The sequence below is a fragment of the Drosophila innubila genome, assembly GCF_004354385.1.
Source record: "Drosophila innubila isolate TH190305 chromosome 2L unlocalized genomic scaffold, UK_Dinn_1.0 4_B_2L, whole genome shotgun sequence".
Taxonomy (NCBI): Eukaryota; Metazoa; Arthropoda; class Insecta; order Diptera; family Drosophilidae; genus Drosophila; species Drosophila innubila.
In genome coordinates, this window is record NW_022995372.1 from 3,817,314 (window position 1) to 3,841,593 (window position 24,280).

General features: G+C 40.4%; 1 protein-coding gene across 2 annotated transcripts; it reads left to right on the plus strand.

The window, feature by feature from the left end:
* The first annotated feature begins 11,156 nt into the window (after positions 1–11,156).
* LOC117780839 (ficolin-2-like) lies at positions 11,157–23,829 on the plus strand. Of its 2 annotated transcripts, none has more exons than XM_034617514.1 (3): positions 11,157–11,259; positions 22,624–23,559; positions 23,618–23,829. In XM_034617514.1, exons 1-3 carry the CDS (start codon positions 11,234–11,236, stop codon positions 23,733–23,735), a joined length of 1,080 nt encoding a protein of 359 aa, XP_034473405.1. In that variant the 5' UTR covers positions 11,157–11,233; the 3' UTR covers positions 23,736–23,829. The 2 variants fall into 2 exon arrangements, with proteins under 2 accessions (XP_034473405.1, XP_034473404.1); XM_034617513.1 differs by lacking the exon at positions 11,157–11,259 and adding an exon at positions 22,414–22,559.
* The last annotated feature ends 451 nt before the right edge of the window (positions 23,830–24,280 follow it).

Here is a 24,280-nt window from a genome sequence, read left to right on the forward strand (position 1 = left end):
CTAAAGTCCTTGCCTCTGTGCAGACCAGCAACGAGCTACAGCAGTACAGGAGAACGTATGCGCTGTACGCGTACTGCTGCAGGGGAAGTTCTTTCCAAATGAGTAAGACTGCTGATGCCACAAACAAGCTGCACGAAGCTGTACAAAAGCGCTGGGGGAGACAGCTGAGGTAAAGGTGATCTCGGAGAAGGTACGGTTGAGATTAGAGATCTCCTGAATGGGCAACAGCTGACGATGTCACACTGGAGTGCTCAAACATATCGAGGGCGATTTACCTGCAGAGTCGGCAAAACTACGTAAAGGCTACCGTGGCACACAGATAGCATCGATGTTTCTCCCACAGGCATTTGCAAACTCATTGCTAACGATGAGAGTAGTTCGTATGGTGGGCAGTGTGCAGCATACGCAGCCTGATCGATCCACGTAGATGCTACAAGTGTCTTGAATTCGGACAGGCTGCCCGATGCAGAAGCAAACATGACGCATCTAAAAGCTGCTTCAACTGCGGTGGAGAGGGCCATCCATCCAAGGATGCAAGGAAAATGCGTGCTGTATACTCTGCACCAGAACTGGAGCTCAAAACGGGACACCACACACTTAGCAAGGGCTGCCCGTTCTACACGAAGGCAATAACAAAATAAAAAATTAAGTTTCTGCAGCAATTTAAACCACTGTAGAGCAGCACAGGATTTGCTAACGCAGACAGTGCGCGAGAAGGCCATCGATGTAGCCACTTTGTGTGAGCCGTACAAACCGAAGCAGGATGGAAGCTGGCTACAAAATCACAGTGCTGGAGCAGCAATCTGGAGCTGTGCTGATCCGCCATTCCAATTAAGAGAGCAGAGCACGTCTAGGGGCTTCGTGCAGCTAAATGTAATGGAATCTGCATTTATAGCTGCTACATTGCACAAGCATCCCGATCGCGGAATACGCCGAAATCCTCGATGGAATTGTAGTTGACGAGATCACGGTCGCCAGTAATCATTGCTGGAGACTTTAATGCGTGGGCCACCGAATGGGGTAGTACCCGTACCAACGCAAGGGTAGGCTACTCATTGATGCATTTGCAATTCTCAATGTATCTCTGCTGAACTCAGGAAACGCGCAAACCTACACTAGGCAGGTAGGGGTTCAGTGATGACCTCACGTTTGCTAGCGCATGCTTAGCTCGGAATGCCAGGTGGGCTGTGTCTAACCTATATACGCATAGCGACCACCAAGCAGTACTGTACACCATCGAATCTAGCATGCATAGGACAGGCAGCCGAGCTTCACTAGTTGGGCCCACGAGACGCTGAACGAAGAAGCCCTCATTATGATGGAAAGCACACATTCAGCCCAGCCAGGATGCTGATGAATATGCGAATAACACCGCTTTGGCAATCAAGCGTGCATGTGACGCCTCGATGCTGCAGAAGAGGAAAGGTGGAAACGGACGAAACCGGTCCATTGGTGGAGCGCAGATATTGCGGATGCCCGGAGACAGTGCTTGGCTGCGAGACGTCTTCAACAACGTTCAAGGGGAAGACCCAACTTTATGCGCCTGCTGCAAGACTACCGAGAGAAGCGTGCTGTACTCAACAAGGCGATCAAAAGCGGTAAATCACATGCTGGAAAAAACCTATGCGCTGAAGCAGATGCACAACCATTTGGGACGGCCTATAAGGTGGTAATGGGTAAGCTGGCAAGACGTCCAATGCCCATGGAACCGGATCAGCTGGTAGCCATCGTCTCAACCTATTTCCGAGCACCCACACCAACCTCACGGCGGGTACCATGCAAACAGCACCGATATATACAGACAGAGCTGAAATACTGGAGCAGCGGCACGCATACATGGCAACAAAGCGCCAGGCCCAGACGGAGTACCCTCAAGGTAGTTAAGGTCATTGCATCAAGCCACCAACGCTCTTTGCAAACCTCTTTAATGTTTGCATACAACAGCGGACAGTACCGAGGAGATGGAAGCTGCAACGGTTGGTGCTTCTCCCAAAGGGGGGGTAATGTCGATGACCCGTCTTACAGACCCTTATGCATGTTAGATGTCGTCGGAAGCTGTTTGAACGCATCATCTGCAACAGGTTGGAAGATGAGTTAGAAGCAAGAAGAGGCATCTCTGACTGGCAGTATGGATTCCGGAAGCGAAGCACAATCGATGCCATCAATGCAGTGGTGGAGATAGCTAGTAAAGCCATAGAGGGAGAACGTTGGAAAGGTGGTAAAAAGCAGTACTGCCTCATCACAACACTGGATGTGCGCACTTTCAACTCGGCAAGCTGGCCATCCATTGTAACAGCCTTGCACGAACTCAGGATCTCCGAGTACATCGTGAACTTGATATGCAGCTACTTCAGGGACCGAACTTTGCTGTTCGACACCTCCAACGGACGAATGCAGCACAGAATCACAGGTGGCGTCCCCCAAGGCTCAGTGCTGGGACCAACATTGTGGAACGTCATGTATGACGCGGTGCTCCGGCTGCCAATGCCACCTGGCACCCGCATCATCGGCTTCTGGATGACATAGCCATCGTCACAGTGGCAAAGGAGCTAAAACGTGGAAACTAACACGAACAGGGCAATGCTGAGGTCATAGATTGGCTAGTGAGCAGATTCCCTTTCCATTGCGGCCCACAAAACGGGCTGTGCTAATAAGTAGCAGGAAGGCTATTGAAACCGCTACCATAGAGTTGCTGGTTGCACAATAACATCGAAACCGGCGATCAAGTATCTTGGAGTGCAGCTTGACCATAGGTTGACCTTTAAGCATCACTTGGAGTACACGGCGAAGAAAAGCGGCAAAAGCGACGACTGCGTTAAGTGGCAATAATGAAAACATCGAGGCCACGACAGCGAAGCCGGTGGCTGATTGCCAATGTAGTGCGATCAATAATACTATATGCAGCACCAGTATGGGCACCAGCAATGGCAGTCACGGCGTACAGCAGATCCTGTGGGCAGCATATCGCACTTGTGCTCTGAGTACTTAGTGCCTTTCGCACGGTTTCCGACGACGCAGCTCTGGTGCTAGCTGGGATGGTCCCACTGGATCTACTTGCCGAGGAGACCAGATGCAATGGAGATCCAGCTTCCAAAGGAATGTGACGATGGCGAGATGGCAGGAGAGATGGAGGCTGCTACCAACGGCAGCTGGACCAAACGTATTGTCCCGGACATACGGCCGTGGGTGAGTAGGAAGTACGGACAAACCGACTATTACTTGACCCAACTACTGACAGGACATGGGTTTTTAAATCATATCTCTTTAGGTTTAATCATGAGACGAACCGTTTTGCACACACTGTGGGGTTATGAAGACGAGCATGTCCTTTTGTCTGTCCTAGAATATTCTGCTGAACGGAAGGGTAAGCCTAAAATATTGGAGGATTTCATAGTCACTGACTTTATAGATATCCTATGGCTCATAAAACAATTGGGTCGCTGTAACCCACATGCAGATATCATGAATCGTTGCGTCGCGCTGAAGACAGCGCAACTCAATTCAAACTCTAGATGAGACTCTAGAAGAGGCCTTCATGCCATCTCCCCCTCGTTGGTAATACTTAGCGGTGGTTCCGCGAGGAGAACGGAGAGAGGGTCGTTTTAGTGGTTAAGTCCCACTTTTCGGCTTTAATGCTTTTCCCTATACAAAAAAAAAAAAAAAAAAAAAAAAACACACACACACACACACACACACACACACACACACACACACACACACACACACACACACACACACACACACACACACACACACACACACACACACACACACAGGAGACACTGAGCTGTCAAGTTGAAGTGAACGTACTTTCCCTCGTAGTCCGGTGTTTTGAAGTTTTTTTAACTGTTTACCGCCTGGAAAATTACAGAAACGATTTAGAATTGTGCCTTGTGAACTGCAGCCTACATACCGAGTGTCTGGCGGCCTGACTGAACGTGCATTTTGGCCTGGCCGGCTGCTGCAGGAGTCGGAAGTCACTCAATACTCAGTGGGCCGGCTGCGGCCTACTGGTGAGTCGGAAGTCACTAATACTCAGTGGGCAAGGGAGGGGCCACTGGTGAGTGCCTTTCTCTGATTTCCGCCTTTCTACCGGCTTTCGCTCGCGAAGCAAGGTGTTTGTTTTCCTTTGTTATTCTGCGCACTCGCTGGTGGCAATTCCACGCTGTCACTAAGCCAGTGTTGGAAAACGAGGAGAGCGCTCAGCTGATCGGAGACGAGAGTTGCCAGACGATCGCATATTGGCACTCACTTGGCGCTTGAATTTGAATTCAAATTTAAAAAATTCAAATTGGGAATTTCGACAAGGAGAACATAACAATAATAATAATAATAATAATAATAATAAAAATAATAATAATAATAATAATAATAATAATAATAATAATAGTAATAATAATAATAATAAAATATTAATAATAAATAAACAATTAATCGGCAAAGAGGATCAACCACTACCCATATTGGCGACGGGTATGAGCGGCAGCCAAGATGTAGAAAGGATCGAAGCGGAGCTTCTTTCCAATTCAACGGGCGTCCAAGGATAGGAAGAACGCCACCGCCTGGTGCGCCAGCATCTGCACCGCCTGCTGGGATGGGATCTGTGTTCCAGTTTAAAGCTGCAGATACGGACACACCTAAGAGGTGCAGAGAGGATATCAGTCCGGGGACATCGCCAAATGCAGCGCCGAAGAAGTCAAAAACGCAGAAGAGTTTGCACGGAATAGCGGAAGAGTTGGGAGTGCTTATTGACAGCCTAATGCATGAGTTCAGACCTAAAGCGGCCAGACATATTACGCAGGCAAATAGAGACGCATTTGCACATATGAAGCAGCTGCAAGTTGAGATCCTCAACGGGCTACTAGAGAAGGAAACTGAACCGCAGCGCCGTCCCATTCTGTGTGATATTGCAGAGAATGCGTCCCAGACGACCCCGTCCTGCAACTAAAGGAGAAGCTGATGTCTAAGCCAACAGGCAGCAATAAGCGGAAGAACCAGAACCAGCCCCAAAAAGTGCAACTAAGCGCACTTCAGATGCCCGAGCCCCGACGTATAGTCAAGTGGCGGCGAACGCGGTGGACAGCAGAGGCGATTTAGAGGAAGTCCCAGCCAATGCGAAGAGCAAGCCAGAATGGCACATGGTCAAGCCCAGAAACAAGCCAGCACCGAGGCGCAGGAGCCGACCAGACGCTATACTGGTCAAATGCAAAAACTCAGATGACTATGCTAAAGTCCTTGCCTCTGTGCAGACCAGCAACGAGCTACAGCAGTACAAGGAGAACGTATGCGCTGTACGGCGTACTGCTGCAGGGGAAGTTCTTTTCCAAATGAGTAAGACTGCTGATGATGCCACAAACAAGCTGCACGAAGCTGTACAAAAAGCGCTGGGGGAGACAGCTGAGGTAAAGGTGATCTCGGAGAAGGTACGTGTTGAGATTAGAGATCTCCCTGAATGGGCAACAGCTGACGATGTCACACTGGAGGTGCTCAAACATATCGAGGGCGATTTACCTGCAGAGTCGGCGCCAAAACTACGTAAAGGCTACCGTGGCACAGATAGCATCGATGTTTCTCCACAGGCATTTGCAAACTCATTGCTAACGATGAGAGTAGTTCGTATAGGGTGGGCAGTGTGCAGTATACGCAGCCTGATCGATCCACGTAGATGCTACAAGTGTCTTGAATTCGGACACACGGCTGCCCGATGCAGAAGCAAACATGACGCATCTAAAGCTGCTTCAACTGCGGTGGAAGGGCCATCCATCCAAGTTGCAAGGAAAATGCGTGCTGTATACTCTGCACCAGAACTGGAGCTCAAAAAACGGGACACCACACATAGCAAGGGCTGCCCGTTCTACACGAAGGCAATAACAAAAATAAAAAATTAAGTTTCTGCAGCTTAATTTAAACCACTGTAGAGCAGCACAGGATTTGCTAACGCAGACAGTGCGCGAGAAGGCCATCGATGTAGCCACTTTGTGTGAGCCGTACAAACCGAAGCAGGATGGAAGCTGGCTACAAAATCACAGTGCTGGAGCAGCAATCTGGAGCTGTGCTGATCCGCCATTTCAATTAAGAGAGCAGAGCACGTCTAGGGGCTTCGTGCGAGCTAAATGTAATGGAATCTGCATTTATAGCTGCTATATTGCACCAAGCATCCCGATCGCGGAATACGCCGAAATCCTCGATGGAATTGTAGTTGACGCGAGATCACGGTCGCCAGTAATCATTGCTGGAGACTTTAATGCGTGGGCCACCGAATGGGGTAGTACCCGTACCAACGCAAGGGGTAGGCTACTCATTGATGCATTTGCAATTCTCAATGTATCTCTGCTGAACTCAGGAAACGCGCAAACCTACACTAAGGCAGGTAGGGGTTCAGTGATAGACCTCACGTTTGCTAGCGCATGCTTAGCTCGAAATGCCAGGTGGGCTGTGTCTAACCTATATACGCATAGCGACCACCAAGCAGTACTGTACACCATCGGATCTAGCATGCATAGGACGAGGCAGCCGAGCTTCACTAGTTGGGCCCACGAGACGCTGAACGAAGAAGCCCTCCTCATTATGATGGAAAGCACACACATTCAGCCCAGCCAGGATGCTGATGAATATGCGAATAACACCGCTTTGGCAATCAAGCGTGCATGTGACGCCTCGATGCTGCAGAAGAGGAAAGGTGGAAACGGACGGAAACCGGTCCATTGGTGGAGCGCAGATATTGCGGATGCCCGGAGACAGTGCTTGGCTGCGAGACGTCTTCAACAACGTTCAAGGGGAAGACCCAACTTTATGCGCCTGCTGCAAGACTACCGAGAGAAGCGTGCTGTACTCAACAAGGCGATCAAAAGCGGTAAATCCACATGCTGGAAAAACCTATGCGCTGAAGCAGATGCACAACCATTTGGGACGGCCTATAAGGTGGTAATGGGTAAGCTGGCAAGACGTCCAATGCCCATGGAACCGGATCAGCTGGTAGCCATCGTCTCAACCCTATTTCCGGAGCACCCACACCAACCTCACGGCGGGTACCATGCAAACAGCACCGATATATACAGACAGAGCTGAAATACTGGAGGCAGCGGCACGCATACATGGCAACAAAGCGCCAGGCCCAGACGGAGTACCCTCCAAGGTAGTTAAGGTCATTGCATCAAGCCACCCAACGCTCTTTGCAAACCTCTTTAATGTTTGCATACAACAGCGGACAGTACCGAGGAGATGGAAGCTGCAACGGTTGGTGCTTCTCCCAAAGGGGTAATGTCGATGACCCGTCTGCTTACAGACCCTTATGCATGTTAGATGTCGTCGGGAAGCTGTTTGAACGCATCATCTGCAACAGGTTGGAAGATGAGTTAGAAGCAAGAAGAGGCATCTCTGACTGGCAGTATGGATTCCGGAAGAAGCGAAGCACAATCGATGCCATCAATGCAGTGGTGGAGATAGCTAGTAAAGCCATAGAGGGAGAACGTTGGAAAGGTGGTAAAAAGCAGTACTGCCTCATCACAACACTGGATGTGCGCAATGCTTTCAACTCGGCAAGCTGGCCATCCATTGTAACAGCCTTGCACGAACTCAGGATCTCCGAGTACATCGTGAACTTGATATGCAGCTACTTCAGGGACCGAACTTTGCTGTTCGACACCTCCAACGGACGAATGCAGCACAGAATCACAGGTGGCGTCCCCCAAGGCTCAGTGCTGGGACCAACATTGTGGAACGTCATGTATGACGCGGTGCTCCGGCTGCCAATGCCACCTGGCACCCGCATCATCGGCTTCGCGGATGACATAGCCATCGTCACAGTGGCAAAGGAGCTAAAACACGTGGAAACTAACACGAACAGGGCAATTGCTGAGGTCATAGATTGGCTAGTGAGCAATTCCTTTCCATTGCGGCCCACAAAACGGAAGCTGTGCTAATAAGTAGCAGGAAGGCTATTGAAACCGCTACCATAGAAGTTGCTGGTTGCACAATAACATCGAAACCGGCGATCAAGTATCTTGGAGTGCAGCTTGACCATAGGTTGACCTTTAAGCATCACTTGGAGTACACGGCGAAGAAAGCGGCAAAAGCGACGACTGCGTTAAGTGGCTTAATGGCAAACATCGGAGGGCCACGACAGCGAAGCCGGTGGCTGATTGCCAATGTAGTGCGATCAATAATACTATATGCAGCACCAGTATGGGCACCAGCAATGGCAGTCACGGCGTACAGCAGATCCTGTAAGGCAGCATATCGCACTTGTGCTCTGAGAGTACTTAGTGCCTTTCGCACGGTTTCCGACGACGCAGCTCTGGTGCTAGCTGGGATGGTCCCACTGGATCTACTTGCCGAGGAGACCAGATGCAATGGAGATCCAGCTTCCAAAGGAATGTGACGATGGCGAGATGGCAGGAGAGATGGAGAGCTGCTACCAACGGCAGCTGGACCAAACGTATTGTCCCGGACATACGGCCGTGGGTGAGTAGGAAGTACGGACAAACCGACGATTACTTGACCCAACTACTGACAGGACATGGGTGTTTTAAATCATATCTCTTTAGGTTTAATCATGAGACAACCCGTTTTGCACACACTGTGCAGGGTTATTGAAGACGCAGAGCATGTCCTTTTGTCTGTCCTAGATATTCTGCTGAACGGGAAGAGCTAAGCCTAAATATTGGGAGGAATTTCATAGTCACTGACTTTATAGATATCCTACTTAGCTCAAAACAATTGGGTCGCTGTAACCCACATGGCTGCAGATATCATGAAATCGTTGCGTCGCGCTGAAAGACAGCGCAACTCAATTCAAACTCTAGATGAGACTCTAGAAGAGGCCTTCATGCCATCTCCCCTCGTGAGGTAATACTTAGCGGTGGTTCCGCGAGAAACGAGTAGGGGTCGTTTTAGTGGGTGCAAGTCCACACTTTTCGGCACACACACACACACACACACACACACACACACACACACACACACACACACACACACACACACACACACACACACACACACACACACACACACACACACACACACACACCTGCACATTCAGCTGATGGACCAACCCTCCCCTCAGCTCATCTTCCCTCCCTCCTTCTCTTGGGCCTATGTAATTTGTGGAACAAATTGAAATTGTTGGCAAGTCTTGAGCCAAGAATTAAACGGCATAAATATACATATATATATATATATATATGGACCTACAAGGAGCAGCAAATTACTGGCAACATTTTTAATTAACTGCAGTCGTCGACTAAAGTGATAATGTCCAGATATATCGTTGACTTTGCGATTTATAGCACGTTTTTAACCTAGAAATGCTCGATTGCCTTAATTGAATCAAGTATACGACACGTAAGCATTTGTGTAATTGAAATTTTAAGCGGATTCTGATAAATATTTCAAGAATTGCAATAACAGGTAATAACCTAAAATAAAACTAAGAGAAATCATAGTTATGGTGGACATATATAAAGGAAATTGCCATAGAAACGTTCAGAACACCCAAAACTGATAAGAAATCGGAGTATAATAATATACAAATAATAAAAAATTGTATATTAAATACTTAAGCAATTCTATCTTATTTTCAAAAACTTTTTAAATTTTTTTCTGCTTATTTTTCAATTTAAAATTATACATTATTTATAATAATTGGTTTAAGATTTTATTCCCTAATTTGTTATATTTTAATCGATCAATTTTTAATAAAGTATTTTTGATTTAGAAAAGCTAATTTAAAATTTATAATTATATTTTATTTATGTTATATCAAATTCCTGATTCTAAGTTGCCAGTTTTGTGCTCTTAAGTTTCGTATCCACATTGGCTTTTTGTTTTAATATTTGTCATAATTCCAATAAGGAATTGGGTGTTATTAGCTTGCCACAAGATGTTGCAAGCCTGCTTTTGTGGTGTAGTAGGAGAGAACCTCAACGACCATAAAAACCGATCAAAGCATACCACAAATTCCAGCTAATTGTGCATGACATTGAAGCCCAAAGCTGAGTTGGCTCTTACAGGCCAGTTAACAAGATTGTGTAAATTACTCAGCTGCCACATAAAGCGACAAATTTGAAATATGAAAACACAGCACACAGCAATCAAAACAGTTAACAGTCTAACTGGCCAACAACTCGGTTCTGACCTGGTCTAAACTTGCCAGTTGCCAGCCATGTCACAATTTAAGGCGATTCGAGTTTGTTTTCTGTGTTCGTTTGTTTGTTTGTCTGTTTGTTGTTGTTGGCTTGCAAGACGGACACAATGAAGTTGCCGCTGTTGCCCAGTACAAAAAGGGTATAAAAGGGGTATGAATTTGTGTTTTTGAATACTCTATAAACTCAGAGACTGTTCAAGTTAGAGCAACCAAACTTGCTCATAATATTTCTGTGCTGTGCACTTAGATCGAATTTGATTTCAAACTTTTCGAGCACGCTCGCAGTAGGATACCCTGTGCCCAGGTACTCTGTACTGAAAGTTTATGTATGATGGCAGCTATATTATATATGGATCCGAAATAAGCCAGATGTGGTCAAAAAGTACAAAACCAACACAAATGCATATTCTATCAGTTTGGTTAAGATATCTCAAAAAACAATAAACTTTTTCATGCTAAAACTTCATTATCGATGTATCGTTCCTATGACATCTATATGATATAGTGGTCCGATCCAAAAATAAAAACATACTTGAACTGCCACGCCCCCTTCTGCTTGTTACATACATTCTGCCAAACACATTATACCCTTTTTTGCCCATTTTCAATGGGCTTAGTTTATATATATAAATAAAGCGACTATAAAGAAAGAATTTTATGATAATTCTTGATATTTGACAAACGAAATGTTTTATTTATAAACTACACTGGCACTTAGCATCTATTTTGGTGTATGTGGTATTTTAAAATACTTGAGTTGATAAAAAAAGCTAAGCATTCCATAAAGGCGAAAGTTCCGGAAATTGTGGCTGCATAACCTTGAGTGTTTCTGTGGATGTAGACACGAATAAAAATGTATAGATACATATACTAAGTATATTATATATATGGTTTTGATAATCATTTACAAATTCACTTCTTGGTCACTTGTCAAATTTCGACGCAGTCAGTCCTCTCTGGTATTCGGTGAAATTCGGTCGCAAAATGTTGCACAAAATAATTTATCTAGTCTATATAATAAACACTTTAACTTCGGTTTCTTATGGAAAATATGTCTCTGAAAATAATGAGACTAAATTATTTCATTCAATGAATTCACAAATATCTGAGCTGAGGTAAGAACCCTATAGCTGGTGCACGCTAGTGACGATAGCAGTTCTCAAATGCACAAAGTGAAAACTAAAATTAACGATTTTTTAGAGCGGAGCAGAAACATCACGATAAGTTGATTGAAGGAATATTTAAGGCATTGGATCTTCAATTACTTAAAGCCGAACAGGAAAGACAAGGAAAGCTGATTGATGCACTTGTTAAGAAAACTTACCAAAGTTGTACCGTCGCCAAGTCTAGTGGGATCAATGAAATTCTCATCCCCAAGTTAAGCAGTCAACCTTTCAAAGTGGCATGCGATGCAGAAACTCGAGGAGGAGGTTGGACGATTATCCTGAGGAGGATGGATGGAACTGTCGACTTCTATCGCAACTGGGCTGAATACAAAGAGGGATTTGGAGATTTAAATGGCGAGTTTTTCTTGGGACTCGATAAAATACACGCATTGACGGAAGAAAGGAACCAAGAACTACTTGTTGTCCTAGAGAACAAAGAGGGAAAGGAAGCTTTTGAGATGTATGACAACTTTGCAATCGGCAACGAGGATCAACAATATGTCCTACACACTCTGGAAAATGCGACTGGAACTGCGGGTGATTCACTTTCTTATCATCGTGGCATGAAATTTACCACCAAAGATCGGGATAATGATAATAAGAAAGACGAAAACTGCGCCGTAAACTACACTGGCGCCTGGTGGTACAATGGGTGTCACTCAAGGTATGATGAAATGTTAATTGTATTTCAAAGCATCGTTTATTAACTTGAATTCTTACAGCAACTTGGCAGGGAAGTACAATAATTCTAGCCATGGCAACGGCGTCATTTGGAGCTCTTTTAAGGGTCTAAAGTACTCCCTCAAAATAGCAGTCATGATGATTCGGCCAAGGAAGTAAATTCTAAGACTCTACAATGTTTGAAATCTGCTCACCGTTATATTAAAATGTATTTTGCGATACCTCAAAGCATATTCTATTAAACATGTTTGTAGATAGTTTAATTATTTATTTTTTATTAAATCTTTTTTTCATGTATGTTGATTGAATGAAACGACTGCGACGATATGTGTACTGGGCAACTAACAGTCGAGCACTTTTCACTAGTTGTTGTTGTTGTTGTTGCTGCCTCTTAAATGTTTGTTTTGGCCAACTTTACATGCACTGACTCATAAATTCAGACATTTGCTTACAGTCGAATTCCAATTTCCACACAATTGAAAGGCGCACATTGCTTAGACCCCTCCCCCCCCCTCTAATCCCTCTCTTGGCACTCTCCCATGGCGATTGCTCCACAACTCGCGATCACATTTAACATGTTGCAAAAAATAGAAAGAAAAACAATTGCAAAACTATTGTAATTTTTCTTATGCCACGTTTTCAGCTTTTGGGGCAAAACTGCAGCTGCCAAGGGAGGTGAGGAAGAGTGTGGTAAGAGAAGAGAAGACTCTTTGGTTTGGAGGCAAAGACAACAGCCAACACCGAAAACAAATAAACGCAGATAAAGCTGCGAGCTGTTGGCAAAGAGCAAACAACGTTGTTTCTCTCTCCTCTCCTCCCTCCTCTCCTCTCCCTCTCCTCTCGCTCTCCCTCTCGCTCTCCCTCTCCCTCTCCTCTCCTCTCTCTCCTCTCCCTCTCTCCCTCTCCTCTCCCTCTCCCTCTCCCTCTCCCTCTCTCTCTCTCAGCTGTAGCTGCCACAAGACGGAAACGGAAACGCGTCACACAATGTCGAAGCGAGCTTGGAACTTGGTGAGGAAGAGAGAGAGGGATAGAGAGAGAGAGAGAGGGAGAGGAAAGGCGGCGGTGAAGCTATTAGATATTTATTTCTGCGGATGTTTGTCTGTGTTTCTGTCTCTGTCTCTGTCTCTGTCGCTGCCATTCGCCCTCTCTCTCCCTCTCACTCTCCCCCTCCTTCTCCCTGTCCCTCTTGATCGCTCTCTCCTTGTCGAGTGTGCACATATTTGCACATGTTTCGCATTTGTATTCCATGCGTTATTGAGCTGAAAATTGATGCACATTACTTACTCTATTGAATTACACATTAGCCATTGCTTTGGCCCTTGCTATGTGGCCTTAACCCCCACTTAATTAATAAATCAATAATATATACAGGCCTGTTCCGGTTTTCACTTTCGCCAAGATTTGTCGGAAGTGAACATTTTTAACCTGCTCTTATATCAATCTGGAAATATTTTGCGTATTGAATTTATTTTGAGCTGGTCCAATTAAGTCCAAGAAATTTATAAAAAATAATTTTAAAATGTTTAGCCCAAATGCAACGTGAAAAATAACATTTTTTGAAATCCGATAAAATAGGTAGTAAAAGCCGGAACAGACCTGAAACTCATAATTATAATAAACATTATTTATACTAATAATATTTCTTTCTAAAATTATGTGTAGGTTTAAATATTAAATTTTAGGCTTAAAATCTCATATGTATTTCATTGTATTAGAATTGTAGTGGTGACTAGCCCTTTGACCGAAAGCCCTGAATCAACCAGTGGTCCAGACACGTCGTATATTCTTTAAGATAAAGCTGTGCAAGTTCCCTAAACATCGACTGAAATTCGTAGTTGCGAATATTTTTATTGTTATTCCCACATATAAGCCGAATTTAACAGGCTTCTTATGTATCCCTCACTGAATATGATAGTTACTCACAATATAATTAAACCAATATAATTAATCCAGTGGCTATACTCTGCTAGAACGATGACCGATAACTTTTGTTTAATTTTAAGCTACAATAACCATAAACCAAATTTTAAATTTCTTATCTTATTGATTTGTTTTTTTAATGTATTCAGTTTTTTTTAATAATTAAACTAAATTTGTTTGTAATCTCGCATCGGTGCACCAGGCGCCGATTCAGGTAGCTTGGCCACGGAAGGGGACGCCGAAGCCGGCAATAGAAGGTGATGCAGTGGACGAAGCTGAAGCAGAGGCAGTACCAACGCCGACAACGTTTACGCCACCAGGACGTCCACCGTAGCCGTCGACACCGAATCGAAGACCACCGCCACTATATCCACGATCAATTTGCAGCAAAGCCGCCGCAACGGCAAGCAACGCCAAACAACAGAGCTAGCACAATGAAAGTCTTCATATTATTCGAATTGATCGATAAAATTAGTTGTACACTCAAAGCAGGTAACAGATCAACTGATGGATCTATACACAACCTTCCAAACTATTTATACAAGGTGCGTATGAACGTAGAGCAATCTTTCTAGCCTCTCTTGGCTGTGGTAAATTGGAATCCCGAGCTAAGTTCGGCATCTCAAAGTCATTTACCGGTTTTCGTTGCTTTTTATCACTGCGGACGGCAGTTCGCGTTAGTGACGAAAGCAGCACGAAGGGTGCGAAAGCCAACTAACTATATATACAGCTAAGTCCGATCAGATCAAGTTATATACCGATCGAAAGGTTTAGTCCTAACTTACAAAATGGCATACTAAAACTTTTTCTAATTCACCTGGGTCACGAGATACGGGGGTGGAAGTGGGAGGGGAAAAATTTGTATGATCGCAGCTTGTGGAGCCGTTGGGGCTTTTTGGTAAAATTATTTATTTTTTAAAAATTCTTATCAAAAATACTCGTCGATTGATACCTCGATGACCCAAATCCGTTAACTGATAAATAAATTTAATAAATAAAGATAAATAAATTTGAAATTTTTAGTGGACTTCTCAAAATGAAATGAAAAGTTAGTTTCTTTGTTTGTCTGTTTGTCTGTTTGTATCAAAGCGCTAAAAAAAACTAAGATGCAATGATGGGGATTTATTACTCTTTGAAAATCTAGAAATGTTTGTTTTGCGAAAACGCTAAATCCCGCTAAAATTTAAACCTCAACAGTTTCCAAACTATAGAAGCTACAGATATGTTCTATATATCATTAGAAAGGTGAGTTTGAAGGCTTTTATGCGTAAAATCGAAAATTGGCATTCGGCACTGCGCAAAAAGTAATTTTTATGTACAAAGAAGCTCACCCTTTTTGCTCACAGTGCACAATGCCAATTTTCGATTTTTATTTTTAATAATTTATATTTTTATTTAAAATTTTTAGATTAAACTGAATTTTGTTCGTCACAAAATTGGATATCAGAAATTTTGGGGCTAGAAATTGCTTTCGTCACTAGACTTTTACCTCGTGTAGAGGTTTTTTTTGTGGGTTTCTAATAATCAACTTCGGCAACATAAGTAATATCATTACCATTTTGAATACAAATGAAAAACACATAATTATATACAACATAATGGTATTATTAGTGTCTGTTGTTTGTTTTGAATATTGTTTTTTGAATGAATGAATGAATGAATATAAGATGATCTGGTCTTCCTACTTCACTCGATGCCCTTCTCCTCCTTGTATTTTCAGCAAAACAGCAAAAATCTCGTATTTGCCATTTTGATATTCTAATCAACTGACATACTCATCCTGAAGAGTTTATTCGCCTCTATTTGGCTTAAAAAGCGGTATCAACGAACAAAGAATCTGAATCATATTAAAACTAAAACAGAAATATATATAAAAAACAATTAATTTTATTTGATAACTAATCAAGCGTAAATAAATAAATATTTTAAATAATTTTTAAATTTCACAATTTGTTTTTTTCTATTTTTCACCAATTTTTTTTGTAGATGCTTACACCTCCACATTTACATTTGATGTGACCACTTTTTTAAGAGTCCAAACCAATACTATAATCAATATAGAAATGGTTTACTTAGCTTATTGTTATACTATATAACATGTAAATCAATTGCTCTGACAGAATAGTAATAACTACGATAGCAACTACGACAGAATATTGGAATAGCAAATAATTTATTTTTTTGCTTTTGCTATTGCTCTGCTCCAATACGAAACATAGCAGAGAGCACAGCATAGCATACGCTATTCGAATATTATGCTATGTGCTCTGCTACTGCTCTATACAAAGTCGGAGCAGTAGCAAAAGAAAAACTACAAAACTACGGAGTAGCATAGCATTACCAAACCCTGCTATTTAATATTTATTTTTCTTTATGTAAATTTTTTATATCATAAAATCGTGTGACAAATAATCGTAAGAGCTGTATTATGAATTCTAAAAATAAAGAAATATTAAATACATTTTCGTTACTCAAAAGAAAAACAACATGTTATGTTAAAAGATCTAGTTAAATATTTTTATTTTGAACAAAATATTATATCGTGCAATCGTCTGAATTATAATCTTAAGAGCTGTATTATGAATTCTAAAAATATAGAAATATTTAATACATTTTCGTTACACAAAAGAAAAACAACATGTTATGTTAAAAGATCTAGTTAAATATTTTTATTTTGATCAAAATATTATATCGTGCAATCGTCTGAATTATAATCTTAAGAGCTGTATTATGAATTCTAAAAATATAGAAATATTTAATACATTTTCGTTACACAAAAGAAAAACAACATGTTATGTTAAAAGATCTAGTTAAATATTTTTATTTTAATCAAAATATTATATCGTGCAATCGTCTGAATTATAATCTTAAGAGCTGTATTATGAATTCTAAAAATATAGAAATATTTAATACATTTTCGTTACACAAAGAAAAACAACATGTTATGTTAAAGATCTAGTTAAATATTTTTATTTTAATCAAAATATTATATCGTGCAATCGTCTGAATTATAATCTTAAGAGCTGTATTATGAATTCTAAAAATATAGAAATATTTAATACATTTTCGTTACACAAAAGAAAAACAACATGTTATGTTAAAAGATCTAGTTAAATATTTTTATTTTGATCAAAATATTATATCGTGCAATCGTCTGAATTATAATCATAAGAGCTGTATTATGAATTCTAAAAATAGACAAATATTTAATACATTTTCAATACTCAAAAGAAAAACAACATGTTATGTTAAAAGATCTAGTTAAATATTTTTATTTTGATCAAAATATTATATCGTGCAATCGTCTGAATTATAATCTTAAGAGCTGTATTATGAATTCTAAAAATATAGAAATATTTAATACATTTTCGTTACACAAAAGAAAAACAACATGTTATGTTAAAAGATCTAGTTAAATATTTTTATTTTGATCAAAATATTATATCGTGCAATCGTCTGAATTATAATCATAAGAGCTGTAATATGAATTCTAAAAATAAACAAATATTTAATACATTTTCGTTACGCAAAAAAAACAACATGTTATATTAATAGATCTAGTTTAATCTTTATATATTTTGATCAACAAAGTAGAAATATTTTTTACAATGCTATTTATTGAAACACTTGAAAAGTTGGCGACACAAGCTAAAAATTATTTACTAATTTATTTGTAAAGTTCAGTAAAATATATATTTTATTTTTAAATATTTCTAACGCTGTCAACTATTCATTTAGACACATCGACAGCATCGATTAGGGGAAGGTCCTTTTACACGTGTACGTTTCAAAGGCAATCAACACCTTGAAAAGTTATAAATTGAGCAATTTTACACTTTGGCAAATTTATGAGCTGCAGTCGAGGTGCAAATTGTCTCAGTCTGTGTGTAGGATCCATGTGTGTGGCCGAGTCCAGAACCGAGGACAGGGACGGAAAAGTCAAGTCTGAAAAAAAGGCCAACGGTCGATCTTTTGGCCCTGACAAGCAATCACTTGACTCACACCCACACACACACACACACACACACACACACACACACACACACACACACACACACACACACACACACACACATACACCCTGCACTTTCAGCTGATGGACCAACCCTCCCCTCAGCTCATCTTCCCTCCCCTCCCTTCTCTTGGGCCTTGTAATTTGTGGAACAAATTGAAATTGAAATTCACGTTGGCAAGTCTTGAGCCAAGAATTAAACGGCATAAATATATATATATATATATATATATATATATATATATATATATATGGACCTACAAGGAGCAGCAAATTACTGACAACATTTTTAATTAACTGCAGTCGTCGACTAAAGTGATAATGTCCAGATATATCGTTGACTTTGCGATTTATAGCACGTTTTTAACCTAGAAATGCTCGATCGCCTTAATTGAATCAAGTATACGACACGTAAGCATTTGTGTAATTGAAATCTTAAGCGGATTCTGATAAATATTTCAAGAATTGCAATAACAGGTAATACCCTAAAATAAAACTAAGAGAAATCATAGTTATGGTAGAAATATATAAAGGAAATTGCCATAGAAACGTTCAGAACACCCAAAATTGATAAGAAATCGGAGTATAATAATATACAAATAATAAAAAATTGTATATTAAATACTTAAGCAATTCTATCTTATTTTCAAAAACTTTTTAAATTTTTTTCTGCTTATTTTTCAATTTAAAACAAGTAGGCGTTTACAGTCTAGCACGCTCGACAGTAGGATACCCTGAGCCCAAATACTATACTGAGATTGATTTTCGACCAATTGTTCCTATGGCAGCTTTATGATATAAAAGACCGATCTGATCCAAATTTGGCCAGGTTGTACAAAACCAAGCTTAATGCATATTCTATCAGTTTGTTTAAGATATCTCAAAAAAACAAAAAAGTTTTTCATACATACTTAGACTTCATTTTCGATTGAGCGTCTCTATTGCAGATATATTATATGGGGAACCGATTTGAACCAAATTTGGTCGGGATGTATAACACCAGCCCAGATGAATATTCTATCAGTTTGGTTAAGATATCTTAACAAACAAAAAAATTTTTAATACTAAAACTTCATTTTCGATGTATCGTTTCTATGGCAGCTATATGATATAGCGGTCCGATTCAAAAATAAATACAAACTTGATCTGCATATGGTATCCTGGAGCCTACATACCAAGTTTGAAGTCCCTAGCTCTTATGGTCGGAAATCGACGCGTTCAAACAGACGGACATAGCTCAATCGACTCGGCTGTTGATCCTGATCAAAAATATATATACTTTGGGTGGTCTGCCACGCCCCCTTCTGCCTGTTACATACATTCTGCCAAACACATTGTATACTTTTTTGCTCATTTTCAATGGGCTCAGGGTATAAAAAAAAATTACAAAGCAAAAAAAAAATAAATAAATAAAACAAATTATATTTGATATTTTTCATCTACTTAAATACAAACTTAAAAAAAAAATTAATTAGAAATTGATAAATTGGTAAATCGCAAGTCGTAATCGATGTAGCGTGTGTCAAGAGTAGCCACAAACTACAACTTTGCTCAGCCTGCAATCTGGCAGCACCCATTTTCCTCTCTCTCTCCCTCTTACGCAACAAATTCAAGCCTGCCAAAGGCTGCTGCAGTGCGCGCGAAATTTGAAATAAAAGGCAATGTCTAATTTTATGAGATTCTTAAAGCGGAAAATGCTAAGTTTTTTTTTACAGCGATAATAAGCAGATACTTATTATATATATGTGTAAGGAATCGAAAATATTAATAATTAAAATTATTATTTTGCAGCTTTCAGTGCTCGGCAAGATGCAAGAGTAGTGCTGTAAAATGATCGCTATTTCTCTCATGCAATTTCATACATAGCTATCAGCTTCTGCTGATTTTTGCCATGCAAAAATACATATTTATATATTAACACAATTATATTTTAATCAAATTGTATATTTGTATATACATAAATTATACATTAACATTTTCATTACATGATATCGATAATATTTTTGCTTATCGCTTAATTCTTATTTGGTACCAAAAAAAATTGGTACTAATTCGTTCTGTCTTTGTGCGCCTTGCATACAAACGTGAACATGCTGTCTCGCTCGCACGTTTGATTTGCCATGCAAATGTAATTATTGAATTAAATGTAAACTCCGAAATAACTTCTTTATTTTTGGGTCAATCGCTTTGAAATTTTCAGGGTCGTTTAATACGCATACTTCTCAACTGATTGTTCAGTTAGGAGTGCTATGTCAAAAATTGCGCCTGTAAATCGTTTTGTGCAATTTGTGGGCGAAGGGGGCGTGGCACCTAAAATTGGAAACAAACTTGACCTGCGTATGGTATCCAGGAACCTACATAACAAATTTGAAGTCTCTAGGACTTACAGTACTTAAAATCGAAGCCCAAAAGAAAATTGGTACTATTTCTTACTGTGTTTGTGCGCCTTGCATACAAACGTGAACATGCTGTCTCGCTCGCACGTTTGATTTGCCATCCAAATGTAATTATTCAACTAAATCTAAATTCGAAATAACTTCTTTATTTATGGGTCAATCGCTTTGAAATTTTCAGGGTCGTTTAATACGCATACTTCTCAACTGATTGTTCAGTTAGGGAGTGCTATGTCAAAATTGCGCCTGTAAATCGTTTTTTTTTCAATTTGTGGGCGAAGGGGCGTGGCATCAAAAATTGGAAACAAACTTGACCTGCGTATGGTATTCACAAACCTGCATTCCAAATTTGAAGTCTCTAGCACTTACAGTCTCTGAGATCGACGCGTTCAAACAGACGGACAGACGGACAGACGGACAGACAGACGGACAGGGCTAGATCGACTCGGCTGTTGATCCTGATCAAGAATATATATACTTTATGGGGTCTGCCACCCCTCCTTCTGCCTGTTACATACATTCTGCCAAACACATTATACCCTTTTTTGCCCATTTTCAATGGGCTCAGGGTATAATTATACATTATTTATAATAATTGGTTTAAGATTTTATTCCCTAATTTGTTATATTTTAATCGATCAATTTTTAATAAAGTATTTTTGATTTAGAAAAGCTAATTTAAAATTTATAATTATATTTTATTTATGTTATATCAAATTCCTGATTCTAAGTTGCCAGTTTTGTGCTCTTAAGTTTCGTATCCACATTGGCTTTTTGTTTTAATATTTGTCATAATTCCAATAAGGAATTGGGTGTTATTAGCTTGCCACAAGATGTTGCAAGCCTGCTTTTGTGGTGTAGTAGGAGAGAACCTCAACGACCATAAAAACCGATCAGAGCATACCACAAATTCCAGCTAATTGTGCATGACATTGAAGCCCAAAGCTGAGTTGGCTCTTACAGGCCAGTTAACAAGATTGTGTAAATTACTCAGCTGCCACATAAAGCGACAAATTTGAAATATGAAAACACAGCACACAGCAATCAAAACAGTTAACAGTCTAACTGGCCAACAACTCGGTTCTGACCTGGTCTAAACTTGCCAGTTGCCATCCATGTCACAATTAAAGGCGATTCGAGCTTGTTTTCTTTGTTCGTTTGTTTGTCTGTTTGTTGTTGTTGTTGGCTTGCAAGGCGGACACAATAAAGTTGTCGCTGTTGCCCAGTCTAAAAAGGGTATGAATGAATTTGTGCCTTTGAATACTCTATAAACTCAGAGACTGTTTAAGTTAGAGCAACCAAACATGCTCATAATATTTCTGTGCTGTGCACTCAGATTGAATTTGATTTCGAATTTTTCAAACATTTTAAAAATTAAAACAAGTGGGCAGATACAGTCGAGCACGCTCGACAGTAGGATACCCTGTGCCCAGGTACTCTGTACTGAAAGTTTATGTATGATGGCAGCTATATTATATATGGATCCGAAATAAGCCAGATGTGGTCAAAAAGTACAAAACCAACACAAATGCATATTCTATCAGTTTAGTTGAGATATCTCAAAAAATAATAAACTTTTTCATATTAAAACTTCATTATCTATGTATCGTTCCTATGACATCTATATGATATAGTGGTCCGATCCAAAAATAAAAACATACTTGATCTGCCACGCCCCCTTCTGCCTGTTACATACATTCTATAAAGCACATTATACCCATTTTGCCCATTTTCAATGAGCTCAGTTTATATATATAAATATAGCGAATATAAAGAAAGAATTTTATGCTAATTCTTGATATTTGACAAACGATATGTTTTATTTATAAACTACACTGTCACTTCTCATCTATTCTGGTGTATGTGGTATTTCAAAATACTTGAGTTGATAAAAAAAGCTAAGCATTCCATAAAGGCGAAAGTTCCGAAAATTGTGGCTGCATAACCTTGAGTGTTTTTGTGGATGTAGACACGAGTAAAAATTTATAGATACATATACTAAGTATATTATATATATGGTTTTGATAATCATTTACAAATTCACTTCTTGGTCACTTGTCAAATTTCGACTCAGTCAGTCTTCTCAGGCATTCAGTGAAATTCGGTGGCAAAATGTTGCTCAAAGTAATTTGTATATCCTGTGTAGCCAATGCACTAATTTTATTCTCAAGTGCAACTTATATTCCTGAACGCAATGAGACGAATTTATGTCATTCGATTAACTCCCAATTATCTGAAGTGAGGTAAGATCCTTATCACTGGTAATAAGTTTCCATAAAGTGAAAACTAAAATAAATGATTTTTTAGAGCGGAGCAGAAACATTCTGTTAACTTGATTGAAGGAATAATCAAGGCAATGGATCTTCAAATACTTAAAACGGAACAGGAAAGACAAGGAAAACTCATAGATGATCTGGTTAAGGCAATGGATATTCAGAATCGTCAAGAAAAGTTGATAGACAATCTGGTTAAGGCAACAGATATTCAAAGTCTAAAGGCGGAACTGGAGCAGCTGAAAAAAGACGGACTTGATAAGGTGACCAACATTCAACTACTTAGAACAGAGCTGGAAGAACAAAAGAAAGACAAAGAATCGAAAAATCATTTTCTTACTGAGGAGCTGGAGCGACAGGGAAAATTAATAGGTGAACTTAATAAGCAATTAAATAATCAAACTCTTAGGTCGGAACAGGAACGACAAGGAAAGCTGATTGATGCACTTGTTAAGAAAACTTACCAAAGTTGTACCGACGCCAAGTCTAGTGGGATCAATGAAATGCTAATTCCCAAGCTCAGCAGTGAACTTTTTAAAGTGGCCTGCGATGCAGAAACTCGAGGAGGAGGCTGGACGATTATCCTGAGGAGGATGGATGGAACTGTCGACTTCTATCGAAACTGGACCGAATACAAAGAGGGATTTGGGGACCTGAGTGGCGAGTTCTTCTTGGGACTCGATAAAATACACGCATTGACGGCAGAAATGAACCAGGAACTACTTGTTGTCCTAGAGGACAACGAGGGAAATGAAGCTTTTGAGATGTATGACAACTTTGCAATCGGCGATGAAGACCATCAATATGTCATACGCACTCTGGAAAATGCGAGGGGAACTGCGGGTGATTCACTTTTGGGGCATCTTGGCATGAGATTTACCACCAAAGATCGAGATAATGATAATCATAAGTCGCAAAATTGCGCCGTAGTCTACACAGGCGGCTGGTGGTACAATGCGTGTCTCTCAAGGTATGATGAAATGTTAATTGTATTTCAAAGCATCGTTTATTAACTTGAATTCTTACAGCAACTTGGCAGGGAAGTACAATGATAACAGATGGTTCAAGGGCGTCAATTGGGTAACTTTTAAGGGTTATGATTACTCCCTCAAAAAAGCAGTCATGATGATTCGGCCAGCGAATTAAACTCTAAGATTCTACAATGTTTGAAATCTGCTCACCGTTATATTAAAATGTATTTTGCGATACCTCAAAAAATATTCTATTACACATGTTTGTAGATAGTTTAATTATTTATTTTTTATTAAATCTTTTTTTCATGTATGTTGATTGAATGAAACGACTGCGACGATATGTGTACTGGGCAACTAACAGTCGATCACTTTTCACTAGTTGTTTTTGTAGTTGTTGCTGCCTCCTGACTGCTTGTTTTGGCCAACTTTACATGCACTGACTCATAAATTCAGACATTTGCTTACAGTCGAGTTCCATTTTCCACACAATTGAAAGGCGCACATAACTTAAAACCCCCCTCCCCCTTTACTCCCTCTCTTGGCACTCTCCCCTGCTCCCTCGTTGGCAAACAAATGGCGATTGCTCCACAACTCGCGATCACATTTAACATGTTGCAAAAAATAAAAAGAAAAACAATTGCAAACCTATTGTAATATTTCTTATGCCACGTTTTCAGCTTTTGGGGTGAAACTGCAGCTGCCAAGGGAGGTGAGGAA